Source organism: Pan troglodytes, chromosome 1, assembly GCF_028858775.2.
Source record: "Pan troglodytes isolate AG18354 chromosome 1, NHGRI_mPanTro3-v2.0_pri, whole genome shotgun sequence".
NCBI classification, from domain to species: domain Eukaryota; kingdom Metazoa; phylum Chordata; class Mammalia; order Primates; family Hominidae; genus Pan; species Pan troglodytes.
This window is the reverse complement of record NC_072398.2, coordinates 218,612,906-218,627,420: the sequence shown is the minus strand read 5'-3', so window position 1 is coordinate 218,627,420 and position 14,515 is coordinate 218,612,906. Positions and strand designations below refer to the sequence as shown.

At 47.1% G+C, this 14,515-nt stretch overlaps 1 protein-coding gene across 1 annotated transcript; it reads right to left on the bottom strand.

Moving 5' to 3' along the window:
- Positions 1-8,923: 8,923 nt before the first annotated feature.
- On the bottom strand, positions 8,924-10,089 carry LOC129143175 (PRAME family member 1-like). Its single transcript, XM_054678072.1, has 2 exons — positions 9,959-10,089; positions 8,924-9,482 (listed from the first exon to the last, which is right to left on the bottom strand). Exons 1-2 carry the CDS (start codon positions 10,087-10,089, stop codon positions 8,924-8,926), a joined length of 690 nt encoding a protein of 229 aa, XP_054534047.1.
- Between the last annotated feature and the right edge of the window lie 4,426 nt (positions 10,090-14,515).

Genomic DNA, 14,515 nt, shown 5'->3' with positions numbered 1-14,515 from the left:
CACATTCCCTTTAAGTAAAATACTAAAACTATACAGGTATGTAACACTTTTTAAATATTTCCATCTGACATTTAAAAAAGTTACTTCTTATTAGGGAGCTAGGTCAGATTGATGAGAGATTTTCTCATAACAACTCCCCTCTCTCCCTAACAAGGAAGAGACCAGTGCAGCGTGTTCTGGAATCTCACATCATCAAAGGGTGGATAACGATCAAGTGCCTGTGGGTGATGAGTGACCTTCCCTGTGCTGAGGAAGCCTGCATAATGGGCACCCAAGTGAAGGATCCTGCTGAGGATTCAGGGGCTGGTATTGCTGTCAGGGATCTTAGCCAAGAGCCTCAGGTCCCTGTAAAATGAGGATGATGATGTCCAACAGCTTATAGGACCCTGGAAGGATCCAATGAGATGGTTCATGTTTAGGGCTTGGCATGGGGACTGGCACACAGTTAGATGAATACATCTTGTTCTTTTTTCTCTTCTCAGCAGAAGTCCCAGCCATTTTCATCTTTCAATCTCACCTCCTTTTCCTGATAACAGGGAGGCAACAAGAACCCAGGGCATGCAATGGGGCTCATCTTCTACCCTCTGCCACAACTTCATCATGACTCCCCCAAACAGCAGAGCCCCAGGAGCCAGCAGGGGGCAGGGTGGGCATTTCTGGACTGGATTCATTCCTAAGAAGAGTAAAATGTCCAATCCATAGGTCTCGGGTGCCATCTGCTGGTAGATCAGACCAGATGGTGTAATTTAATGTTGCAAGGATTATATTATATGGTATTTTTAAAAATTTACTATTATGAGCCAGGAGCGGTGGCTCATGTCTGTAATCCCAGCACTTTGGGAGGCTGAGGCTATTGTCATGGCCAGGCTTGGTGTCTCACACCTGTAATCCCAGCATTTTGGGAGGCTGAGGTGGGCAGATCGCTTCAGGTCAGGATTTTGAGACCAGGCTGGCCAACATGGTGAAACCCCATCTCTACTCAAAATACAAAAAAATTGCTGGGCGTGGTGGCATTCGCCTGTAATCCCAGGTATTCAGGAGACTGAGGCAGGACAATCGCTTGAACCCGGGAGGCGAAGATTGCAGTGAGCTGTGATCGCACCAGTGCACTCCAGCCTGGGGGACAGAGCAAGAAAAGAAAATTTACTATAATGTAAATACTAGTTGAGTATAAATATTTGTGTTGTAATTTACGTATATGAAAGATATAAAACTTTTAAAGAATGCAATGTGATATTTTAAGAATGGTTAATGGCCAGGCGTGGTGGCTCATGCCTGTAATCCCAGCACTTTGGCAGGCCGAGGCAGGCAGACCACGGGGTCAGGAATTTGAGACCAGCCTGGCCAATGTGGTAAAAACCCGTCTCTACTAAAAATACAAAAAATTAGCCTGGGGTGGTGACGGGCCCCTGTAATCCCAGATAGTCAGGAGGCTGAGGCAAGAGAATCTCTTGAACCCAGGAGCAAATGCTGTTGACCACGTGATGCATGGAAACGTTTGTCATGGGTATAGCCACTGAATTGCTAACTTGGGGACGTCAACATTAGCTCACTACCAATAATATAAATAAATTGGATTATGGAAAAAATTGCCTTTGTGATACCATATCCATGTGTGTCATGAGAGTCCAGCAATTGGCCCGGTGTGGTGGCTCACGTCTGTAATCCCAGCACTTTGGGAGACTGAGGCGCATGGATCACTTCAGGTCAGGAGTTCGAGACCAGTCTGGGCAACATGGTGAAACTCTGTATCTATTAAACACACAAAAATTCCCACCTATGAGTGAGAACATGCGGTGTTTGTTTTTTGTCCTTGTGATAGGGTGGGAATTGAACAATGAGAACACATGGACACACCTGGGGCCTGTTGTGTGGGGAGTGGGGAGGGATAGCATTTGGAGAGATACCTAATGTTAAATGACAAGTTACTGGGTGCAGCACACCAACACGGCACATGTATACATGTGTAACTAACCTGCACGTTGTGCACATGTACCCTAAAACTTAAAGTATAATAAAAACAAATACAAAAATTAACTGGGCGTGGTGGCACGTATCATCCCAACTACTGGGGAGGCCGAGGGAGGAGAATTGCTTGAACCCAGGAGGTGGAGGTTATAGTGATCAAAGATCGTGCCACTGCACTCCAGCCTGGGCAACAGAGTGAGATGCCATATCAAAAAAAAAAAAAAAAAAAAAAAAGAGAGAGAGAGAAAAGAAAACAAAACAAAAGAAAGTCCAGCATGGTAAAAGGTACATAGAAGTACATGTGGGTGAGCTTCCTTTGTTTTTCATTCTTTTTGCCTTCTCTGGACAGAATTCTCAATGCAAAACATTCCAAAATCACAGAGCAAGTGTATTCTATAAGCTTCCCTTTTTTTGAGACTTCTCTTCACAGTGTATGTGCTAGTGTCTTCCAGACTTTTGTGTGACATGCTATACAGAACATCAGATCAAACGGGCACATCCCTAATAAGTGGTGACTTGCCAGATCTGGACTCACTTTGCAGGGTGCTGGGACCTCCCTGAGAATCAAGGAGTAGCTCCAGGAGCCAGGGTTTTGGGTCTCTTCTGTGCATCTTCAGGAGTTTTATTGACTTTTCTCACCACGACCCCCTTCTCAATTACCAACTTCCAATCCAAAAATGACATCCAACTGGATCCTGAACTTCCACCCAGTTAACAGTGATTGAGTTTTCAACTTTCTTCTTATTAAGTGATTAAATTAGATATGGATTTATGAAAGTGAAAGAATTAATAATAGGGTGAAGGACTAAAACTCATTTATTCACTTATTCCATAAATATTGGTAAAGTTTGACTAATATGTGACCTTCATAGTGATACAGGGAAGGGTTTTATCTGTTTCAGACATTAGAAATACATATATATATATATATATATATATATATATATATATATATATATGGTATCTTTATTGGAGAACCTTTGGTCACATCAAAAGTATCAAAACTTTTCAGAGTTAAAACAGCTTTAAGAAGACAGTGATGTCATCCCTAAAAACACAATAAAATCTCAGTGTATCCACTGGTCACCTGGGTTTTGTGCTACCTAACATGGTAGATCATATGCCCATTCAGGTGGAAGACAGGAACTACTGAGGGTGTAATTTATCTCAAGGTTAAGGTCAAGGCATCACTGAAAGAAATCAGGCCTAAATTACAAAGTGAGGTGGAGGTTGGGCTGGACAGTACTGACTGTTCTAATGGGACCCTAGGAGGGAACCAAGACAACATAAAACACGGCAGGTATTTTGTGGGCATCTAGACAAAAGGATTGAAAGACTTCCTTCTAGATTGAGTTTAAAAATTAAAAAAACCTAATTACAAAAGACATAATGCAGACTCGTAAAACATCACAGTGTCTTTGAGGGCAGAGAGGGCAGATACAGTCTTGGTTCCTACTGGAAGGTGAAGCATCATTACTCACAAACGTGATGGGCTTCCCTCAGAATACCAGCTTGGGAAGAGTGAATCTGAGTGTGCGAGCTGGGGCAGAGCCCAAAGAGGAGCAGTGTGGTCAGACATAAGGAGGGAGACTTTTCAATCTGGAAGCATGAATGGTGCAAGCTGTGTATCTGAAGAATTTGGGAGAAAAATGAACCCCTTGGGGGAATCCTGCACCATCCTCAGGACCCCAGTGAGAATCCTGCAGTTTGGGGGGTCTTTCTACCATGTTCTGGTTGCATGTGCTTCTGAAGGTGCTCCTCTGCTGTCCAGGTCAGAGTAGCTTTCAGAGCCCATCTGAAGGGACGGCCTGACTTCAATTCCACTCACAGAATTTCTACTGGGATTCCAAAGCTTCTCCAGGCTTTTGATGGGGGTCTCTGAAATATTTCTGAACTTCTGTTTTCCTCCCCCAGCCTGAGCTGTGAGAGAAGCTGAATCCTCTGCTTCCTGGAAATGTCAGGCCATCTCTCCTGCACCGAGGACTATGGCCACAAACAGTGCTGAGAGACACTCTCCCTGGAATCAGCAGTGACTCATACATTCTCCCCAAATTCTACTGAGCTTTTTGGGTGCACATAGCAAGGCACAAAACAGGGAGCTCCTCAGCTGCTCTTCTGGACCTAAAGAGGCACCCAGGACCAATGGAGGGGAAGTCTGTCTGCCTTCCACAGGAAGAGCTGACTCCTCTGGTTTTCCTAGAAGTGCCAGGCTGTTGGCAGAGCCTGGGACAGGTCCCAGTGCAGGGGCCCATCCCTTCTAGGATCCCCTTGCCCAGCCTTAGAGCTGACGAGGCTGCACCTGGAATGCAGTAAGTCTGTTTCTGAGTCAGGGCTTTCTTTGCCCGTGGTGTTTGCCCTCTCCATGTTTCTAACAGTAGAAATCACTGTTCAGGCCCTGCTGGACTTCTTTAGTCCTCAACAGGATCTCATTCCAGGTCGCATTTGTGACCGTCTTTTCCAAGATCAGGGGCTGCCCTCCTTTTTTCCCCAATAAAGATCTGAGGAGAAGCTCACTCTGAGAGCAGAGTGGATGCCTAAGAAGGTGCTTGTGGCAGCCTGGGGTGGGGGAGGTCTGGGAACTCGCTGCAGGCTGGATGGAGCCAGGGGGACTAAGGAAAAGAACAGGGCCCAGAAAGGGAGTGGCCCAGAGGAGCTGATGTGGGCCAGAGTAAGTACAGAGGAGAGAGATGGCAGCAGGGTAGGGGGCCGGGTTATTTGGCTTTCACAGAGCCACGTCCCTGATAAGCTGTGGACTTGTGTCTGAGATCCTCAAAGGACCTGTGCCTGGATGTGGAGCTGCGAGTTTCTAAGGCCCTTTGATTTCACCCTGGTCTACATGAGGTTCCAGTGGCTGCCCCATCTCACCCCAGGGGCAAAGAGTCAGTCTAGCAGGGAGACATGGGGAGAGAGAGTCAATGGCAAACATCCACCCTGGATGCAAAGACAAGGGACATGTCAGAGGGAGGGAGACTTGGTGTGAGGCCAGGGGAAGGGAGGCACGTTGGATATGGTGCAGTTCTGTCTCTGCACTTGCCACAGCCTCATAGGACTGTGAGGATTGATCTTTGCAGGAGGGAATGGGGTAGAATGGGGTCTGGACTGGAGTCCCTGTCATCCAAGTGACCCCATATCTACTCCTGCCAACCAGGTGAAGGTCTTGCTAGATGTAAGTCAAACCAGGACCTATCAGACTGCCTGGCACTTTCTGGTGGATCTAGAAGGAGCACAGTGATCCTCAGTCAAAAAAAATCTTGCATTGTCCAGGGCTGAGGATTTTCAGGTGGCCCTGGAGGGGGAGACTCTGGGGAAAAACCACAGAGAAGATTTTGGCACATTTGACACTATTAACATCCAGTGCCTCCCCTTCCTATTGGTCGGGTGTGGTGGCAGGAGAATTGCTTGAACCCGGGAAGCAGAGGTTGCAGTGAGCTGAGATCACGCCATTGCACTCCAGCCTGGGTGGGCAACAAGAGTGAAACTCTGTCTCAAAAACAAACAAACAAACAAAACAAACAGACAAAAAAATGTGAAACACACAAAAAAACCTTTGACTGAGTGCCTGCAATGTGCCACCTACTATTCTGGGTGCCACTTAGGATAAACAAGAAGCAAGACAGCTGCAAAGTGAGCTCAACAGAATACACCTGGCTTGGCAGTGCAGTGCAGATCAGAAAAAAAATGCCTGTGCAGCATAAAATGTGAAGAGACATCTTCTTTGCTTTTCTTTTCTTTCTTCTTCTTTTGAAAGACAGAGCCTTACTCTTGTTTCTAAGGCTGGCGTGCAGTGGTGCAATCTCGGCTCAGTGCAGCCTCGGCCTCTCAGGCTGAAATGATCCTCCCATGTCAGTCTTCCAGTTAGCTGGAAATACAGGTGTGTTGCATGGAATATCTTTTTCTACCCCTTCACTTTCAGACTACATGTGTCCTTATAGGTGAAGTGAGTTTCTGGAAAACAGCATATAGTATGGTCTTATTCTTTTACTCATTCAAGGACCCTAAGCCTTTCACTTGCAGAACTGAGATAAATTGTCTTCATTGTTGTTATTGATAAAGGCTTAGTACTCCCATTTAATTTCTTGTTTTCTGGTTGGTTAGAGACTTCTCTCTTCCATCCTTCCTTTCTTATTGTCTTTCTTTGTGTTTAAGTAATTTTCTCTTATGAAATCCTTGGGATGTGACTTTTCTGGCCAGAAGCCTCTATGGCTGGGGGCACCTTTGCCGGAGTTTTGATGGGGTTCACTGGGTTTGTTCTGCCCACTCAGACTGGTAGACTATGCTTGGCTCATGCTTCAGGCCTGGATCACATGCCTATTAAGGGAGGGTCAGGACTGGAGCAGTGAGGGGTGTGTGAGTGAGCAGGGGGTCTGGCCACTTTGGACAGTCACTGGCTCCCGCAGCAGTGGGGCAGGCAGCTCCAGGTGCCAGCACAGGTGCCAGATTTTTGCAAGGCTGCAAATGAACCAGGCACAGCAAAAGCAGCTTCCATGTTTGTCCCTGGAGTACACAGTGGTGTCTGCTGCTCTTTCCAGGAAAGTCATCTCATCATCTCCACAGCTCTCAGTAGAGAAAAGGCCCCAGAGTGGATTGCTTGTCTCTGCAGGAAAATCATCCCAAGAATGGGTAGTTTCACTCTGCCACTGTTCATCCTGATGTTTTCCCTGAGTCTGGGGCTTTTGGGGCATCATGGGGAAGGAAGTATGTGCTGCTTGGGTCATAGGTAGCCATTGGCAGGCACAGAAAAGGCACCACATATTCCCACTCTGGTCCATAGCACTGGTGGACCAGCCCACGGGCTTCAGGCCCTCCTTGGTCACAAGGTAGAGCCTCACCAGGTACCCTCGTCTTCCCATCCAGGTGTCTGTCTGCCTCCCACCACCACCCATGGCGCCCAGGTCACTTGCATCAAGGAGCATCCAAAGGCCAGCACTGATCTGTCCTCAGCCCCCTCTCAGCCTCCCTCCCATGCTCATCAGGGCCCAAAGCCCAGAGTGTTCAAGACAGCAGGCGGACGGTGCATCAGCACTAACCTGAGCATGCACACACTCATCTGGGCTGCCACAGCATACATGCTTGACCCCAACCCCGCTCCAAAATTACAGCAGGTGCCAGGAGGGACCACACAGTGGGAGCAGACACCCCCATGCTGCAGGAGAAGGGGAGACCTCCTGAGCCCTCAAGAGCACTGGGGGACCTTGGTTGGAACTGCGACCTGGGCAGCTTCAGTTGTGCCTTTGGAGCTACTGTTCTGCCAACTCAGGAGGGCCAGGACTCCCTCTTGTCCCAGGATCCCATCAGGTTCAAAGTGTACGTAGCCTCAGTTATGCCCTCTCTCTGTGTTTCTCCACAGAGGTGACAGGTGCGATGCAGGTTCACAGCAGCTCTGGCCAACCCTGCAAAAACAAACCCAATGCTTCTGGGTCTGGTTTAATGAGCCCCAACTGCACTCTAGTTAAGAATATTGCAGGCTAACAGCAGGCAGTGAGGAGTGAGTTTGAGGCTTTGTAGAGGCTCCAGACCTGGGAGCGGGTCTCATTAAGCCATGAGAGGGTGTGGGTGGCACAGCTGTCTGCCCCAGGAACACGGGGCACAGGCATGGCTCACAACCCTGCCAAGGTGGGGTGCCTCCAGGAGTGGACCGTGGTCCCCAGACCCAGCAATTAGGAACGTCAGTCTCCGTGGTCACCCCTGTGGGGGGCAGATCTTGGAAATGCAGCCCCAGGAGGATTAGCACAGAACCTCCCTTTGACACCCAGGAACTTGGCACTGTTAGCAGGGTGGGCACAGTGGCCCCATAGCTGGCCAGGTCATTGAACTAAGTGCCATTTCTGCTTCCCAACAAAGGCCCCTGTAGCTTGATCCCAGCTCTGCCTACCACCTCAAGCCCATCTTCTCCTCGGGGCCCCTCTCTGCCTGTCCCTTTGTGCCTGACTGAGCTGCTCCTTGCAGGCGAAAATGTAAGGAAAAAACAGATGACTGAAGAGAAGTAAAGAATGGGTGGAGATCATTGGCACACCCGTAATCCCAGCACATTGGGAGGCCAAGGTCAGCAGATCACTGAAGCCAGGAGCTCAAGACCAGCCTGGTCAACATGGAAAAACCGCGTCTCTACTAAAAATACAAAAAGTAGCAGGCTTGGTGGCACTTGCATGCAATTCCAGCTACTAGAGTGGCTGAGGCATGAGAATCACTGGAGCCCCGAAGGATAGGATTGCAGTGAGCCCAGATGGGACCACTGCACTGCAGCCTGGGTGACAAAGCAAGATGTTGTCTTTTATTATTATCATTTTTTTTAAAAAAAAGCAAAGAAAAAGAATGGGTGGGAATTAGATGTTTTGCAGCTGAATCTCAATCACAGACAACAGAGTACTTTGATACTTTTCCATCAGTAACTCAATAACTAGAGATTTCTGATGTATAAATCACTAAAATAAGTCAATCAAATACAGAGGACACCAGAAAGTTTTCATTGAGGTTATTTCTGATATTCCTTGGTAACCGTCCCTGCAGGGATAACATTCTCATCACTGTAGGACTTTAGCTTCTCTTTCTGACTCTGTAGGACATGGGTCCCGTAAGGTCTCATTGACTCCACCTCAACATTTTCCTCTAGTCTTGCCCCCTGCTGTTATCTTTTTTCCCTCATACTGAGCACCTGCCTGAAGCAAAGAATTCTGTGCTTCCTGTAAGTTGCATGTGGCCTGGTCACAATCACTCATGCCAGTAATCCTGGCACTTTAGGAGGCCAAGGCAGGAGAATCCCATGTGCCCAGCAGTTTCAGACCAGCTGGGGCAACACAGCGAAACCCTGTCTCAAATGTGCTTTAATAAAATTTTAGATTTATTAAAAAAGGAAATAAGAAAAAACAAACATAACTTGCACATACATACTAGATTTTAGTGTCCAAGTGCCTGGAAGAGAAGTGTGGATTTATCAACCCCACTAGGCACGCCTTCCCTAGCAGCAAAGATGGAGCTCCAGTTCCTCAGACGGTGATGAGCCACAGGAAGGGCAGGGAGTGGGACCAGTGAAGATCCTCTTGGGCTGCCTGACTTCCCTCAGTGTACACATCAGCTCAGCCCGAAGTGGGGTGAAGATCTCCCAATCGACACGAACCAAGGAATTCAAACTCTCCTCAGGGGCAGGATACGTCTCCAGGCTTAACTTGCTCAGCCCACTGGCGTGGCGCAGCAGGTCCTTCAGGGCATCCGTAGACATGCAATTTCTGCCAAAGTAGAAGGTGGTGAGCTGGGAGCAGCGGCTCAGGCCAGGCAGGATGGCGCTGAGTTGGCAGTAGTGGATCTGACAGCCCTCCAAGATGAGGGTCTTGAGAGTGGCAGCAATTTTCTCTAGCAGAGCTCCGAGGGGTTCAAGACTGATGCGGAACAGCAGCACGTAGCTTAGATTCAGATGCTTTAGGTAACCGAGGCTTGGGTACTGGGAGAGACACTTCATGTCCTCTTCCAATAGGTAGCCACAAGTTAACTCCAAGTTCTCCAAGGGGTTCTGGAGGCACCTGTGGAGATCAAGAAGTTAGTTCTGGGCAGTGATACCAGTTAGATGAAGGTGGTGGGGAATAACTGAAAGGGAAATGTCTGCTTCACCCAAACACAAGTTTATTCCCATCATGTGATGATGGTCCACATGCAAGTTGCTCTGTGATGAGGACTCTGATCATTCAGGGGCAGTCCTAGTTTAGCCTCAATCCTTTCACCATTGCTTGTGTGATTGGTTCAAGGCCACAAAATCACGTCACTAAAGCCTCTTTTCTTCATCTTTTAGCAGAAAAGTTCATCTCTGGGCCACAGGTACCCGGTGGGAGATGTGCACGAAGAACTCAACTGAGCAAGGTCTAGGGTCATCAGCTAGAGCTACATGTCAGCAGGGGCTCCCTGACATGCCTGCATCTGCAAACCAACTGTCACTTTTTACCACTCTCACGCCTACTCCCTCACCTCCATCCCGGAAGCATGCATTTCCCATGTCAATTACCTTTCCTGGAGTTCAAAACAACCTTTTACAAACAGGGAATCAGAGACAGGATCATTTGTGATCACTAAGCTGGTGAGGACAGAGTTTCTACTGTGAAATGCACAGGTTTGATGCGCTGTCCCTCCTTTCATACCCTCCTCTATTACCTCTTTTATATCATATCAACTTGAAACACACTTTGTAACAAGAAATTCACATATGCACCCCCCAGTAGAGCTGAAACCCCCACTACCTGGCTTGTACATGATGTAGCTCTCTAGCCTCTACCCCAGGTAACCCCGCTGCCCTCATTGCAGAGATCCTGTGATAGCCACTCCAGAACATGGAGCACTGAACGGGACAATGTGTTGATATTCTGGTGTCCCCTTCACTGTGATGTCACCACTGGCTGACACAAAAGTTATGCCTTCTAGCGTTTGCTGTAACAAAAAAAGGCTGTGCTGTGGTCTGCAGAGAAAGTGCACGATCCTTTCTCACCTGATCAGCTGTTCCAGGTGCCCACTGAAGAAGGTGATCAATTTTACTTTAAGCAATTGGAGGTGTTCCAGCCTGAGGAACACAGGCTGAATTTGGTGAGTAACCATTCCTCGAGGTCATTGTCCGAAGAGTAATGATGGCACCTGGAGAAAATGAGTTTGTGAAGATTCTTCATCTCCTTCAGGTAACAATGAAGCTTTCTTATCAGATGCAGCCAGGACATGTTGTGAATTTCCAGCTCCTGAATACTATTCAGGTGGACTATTTTCAATGACTTTCTAAGATATTTAATGGGTGTTAGATAATTCACCAACTTACTACAGCACAGGTGTACTAAAACTCTCCTTTGGTAAACCCACTGGAAGAGGTATCTCAGGCATTCATCTTGGGGTGTTTCCTTGAGGCAGACATCTATGAACACCTTTAAGGGCTGGTGCTCTCCCATCCTTGGATAGTCCTCTGCTGTCTGCCTCTTACTCATGGCCTCTGGGGAGGAGGACAGGGCCTAGCCTCCAGGCCATCCGGCCCAGACATTCTCATCAACATCCAGCAAGTCCAGCACTTGAAGTTTCCACCTCCTATAGGTAAAGTAAGGGAGAAGCTCAGAATTTAGAAGGAGCCATCCCTGACTTTTGCTTTGATTCTCATTGCTCCCTGTTCTCTCTCTGACTTTTCTCAGTCCGGTTTCTCTTTTGATTCAGACTGCTCCCCACTTCTAGTCCCTTTACCTTCCACTGGGAAAAAGCAGGTTTCTGTTCCCACAGTGGACCCTGTATGGTGAGCAGTCCTTTCTCTGAGGATCTGGACAATGGCCAAAGCCTCCCTGAGCTTCCTTGCCAGCACCATCAGAAGACTCTGGGCTACCCTGAGTCAGGCTGGAAAACAAACCGCTTTATTTTATTTATTTATTTATTTATTTATTTATTTATTTATTTATGGATTTTGAGACGGAGTTTTGCTCTTGTTGCCCCGGTTGCAGTGCAATGGTGTGATCTCAGCTCACCACAACCTCCGTCTCCTGCGTTCAAGCGATTCTCCTGCTTCAGCCTCCCGAGTAGCTGGGATTACAGACATGCACCACCATGCCCAGGTAATTTTGTATTTTTAGTGGAGACGGTGTTTCTCCAAGTTGGTCAGGCTGGTCTCCAACTCCTGACCTCAAGCGATCTGCCTGCCTTGGCCTCCCAAAGTGCTGGGATTACAGGCGTGAACCACTGCGCTCAGCCTCAAGCCACTTTATATAGGGTTAAATAAACCCCCTCTGAGGGGACTTTGTGATTTGTAGAAGGTGACTCCCCAGGCCCTTTAGTTAGGAATTGGGGACCTTCATGTCCCAACTTCACCTTTGGATGCAGAGAACCTAATTATAATGCATTTAAATGTAAAGCCTCAACCACCAGGTGAACCTGGGACGTATGTGACATGTATATTTGCTCACCATACATGCATGCATCCCCCGCCCTGTGAATTTTCATAGCTGCTCCAATAACCTGCTGAATATGCACACTTGGCGGCCTACAGCTTCAGCATAGATTCCTGGGTCACCTTCCCTCCCTCCAAACGCTTGCCTCAGGTCCTGCCTGGAGGCCCATTTCCCAGCGAGCAGGTTGTAAACCTTTAGAAGAAATTACGCTCCTTTTTTCTAAATCTATAGACCCCATAATTTTTAGTGGACCTCATTGGTGTTAGAAGTGGGATTCAAAGGGGACCTCCGATTTCTTCCTGATGCCTCCAGAACCAATGCATCCTGCACTGGCAAGAGCCCCGTGAGCTCTTCTCGATTGCACCATGGGAAGGCCTCGGGTAAGTCTTCCTGAATTCAGATGTCCAGCTCTTAGGTGGAAGATCTCAGAGACTTTAATTCTTCCCAGCTGGTTCTCTCCAAACAGTTTCTGGAGGGGACCTTCTCCATCAGTTCCAGGTTTTGGGACCTATGGTGCCTTCCCTTCCCTGTTCCCTCTCAGTCCCTGTCCTGGCTCCCTAATTGGGATCTTGGAGGGAATCTCTTTGTTGGTCCTGGGTTTGAGGAGACTCTTCCAGTTCCCTCCATCTGGACTGGATAGAAGATTCCTCTGAGGACTCCTGCCTAGCAGGGAGACATTCAGGTCAGACTTCTTGGGTCCATCAGGTTTGGTGAAGATGCTCGCCCTCTAGTGGTGCTTACAGGGACGCCTGTGGTAGGTAAGTGCAGTTATGAGGGCCCTTAGTTCCAAGGGGACAGACTCAGGCCAGTGGCCATCAGGAACCCTGGTGACTCTTTGTTTAAAGACTGTGTCCTGTATTACATGGGGGGAAATCTATAAAAAACACATGAAGTTCATCCATGTGATGACGGCACTGCCGTGACACACAGGTAGTGACCCCGGCAAAAGGAGGGTGACTTCATCCATATTCAACGTGTTTATATTATTGATGGCAGCTCATGTTGACTGCCCGACATTTGCATTGTAGTGGCTATAAAGTGATTTCTAAGCACTATGTGATCAATAAGCATTTACAGCCACCTGCCAGGCTCCATGCTCTGCTGTGGGACCACAGGGTGACAGAGACACAGTCCCTCCCCTTGAAGAAGCAATCTCTGTCTACCACATGAGATTGTCCAGGAAAAAAATCATTATCAAACACAACCTAGGCACATGGCCCAGCAGCCACGCTCCTTGGCACTTACCCAAATGAGAAAACCTAAAACCTGGATGTTTTTAACCACTACATTCACAATAGACAAAACTTAATAGGGACCAACATGTTCTTCAGCAGATAAATGGATGTATATACTGTAGCACATCCTGACAGTGTAGATTATTAAGTCCTAAAAGACATAAAAAAAAGTAAATGCACATAACCATGTGAAAGAAACCAACATGAAAAGGCCACATGACATTCTGGAAAAGGCAAATCTATGGACACAGTAGAAAGCCTGGGGGGGCCAGGAGTCAGGGTACAGTGGGATGGATAGAAAGAGAACAGGTGATTTTTAGGGCACTGAAGCTACTCTGCATGATGCTATAAGGGTGAATACTTGTCATCATCAATTCATCAGAGCTCATAGAATATACAGCACCAGATGTGAACCCTTAATGTTAATTATGAACTTTGGGTGATAAGGATGGTTCGTGTGGTTCATGCATTGGAACAAATGGACCACGCTGGGGCAGGACGTTGATCCTTTAGGAGTCCGTGCTACAGTGGGGTCATGAAGTACGTGGGAATGCTCTACTTTCTGCTCAACTTCACTGTGACCTTATAACTGCTCTAAGAAAATAAATCATATTTCCCTAAAAATATTGCACTTCCTTCCAGCTCCAAAATTGTATAAATTTAAATATTTTTAAATAAGAGCATTTCTTATTCATTGATCTTCAAAATCAGTTTTGAAGGTGTCATTTTATTTGAGACTCAAAACCACATTAAGCATTTTTTAAATCTACTTTAAGTTCTGGGATACATGTGCAGAATGTGCATAGGGATACATAGCGATACATATGCCATGGTGGTTTGCTGCACCTATCAAGCCGTCATCTACGCTAGGTATTTATCCTAAGGCTATCCCTCCCCAACACCCCCACTGCCCGACAGTCGCTGGTGTATGATGTTCCCCTCCCTGTGTCCATGTGTTCCCATTGTTCAACTCCCACTTATGACTGAAAACATGTGGTATTTGGTTTTCTGTTCTTGTGTTAGTTTGCTGAGAATGATGATTTCCAGCTTCATCCATGTCCCTGAAAATGACCTGAACTCATCATTTTTTATGGCTGCATAGTATTGAATGGTGTATATGTGCCATATTTTCTTTATCTAGTGTATCACTGAAGAGCTTTTTGTTTGGCTCCAAGTCTTTGCTATTATGAACAGTGCCACAGTAAACATATGTGTACATGTGCGTTTATAGTAGAATGATTTATAATCCTTTGGGTATATACCCAGTAATGGGATTGCTGGGTCAAATGATATTTCTAGTTCTAGATCCTTGAGGAATTGCCACACTGTCTTCCACAAAGGTTGAACTAATTTACACTCCCACCAACAGTGTCAAAGCATGCCTAATTTCTGAACATTCTCTCCAGCATCTGTTGTTTCCTG

Excerpts from the sequence above, each read along its gene's own strand:
- LOC129143175 (XM_054678072.1), bottom strand. The coding sequence starts at position 10,089 with ATGAAAGGAGGGACAGCGCATCAAACCTGTGCATTTCACAGTAGAAAC. Across the intron at positions 9,483-9,958 it reads TGTTTTGAACTCCAGGAAAG|GTGCCTCCAGAACCCCTTGG; the intron begins GTAATTGACATG and ends TGATCTCCACAG.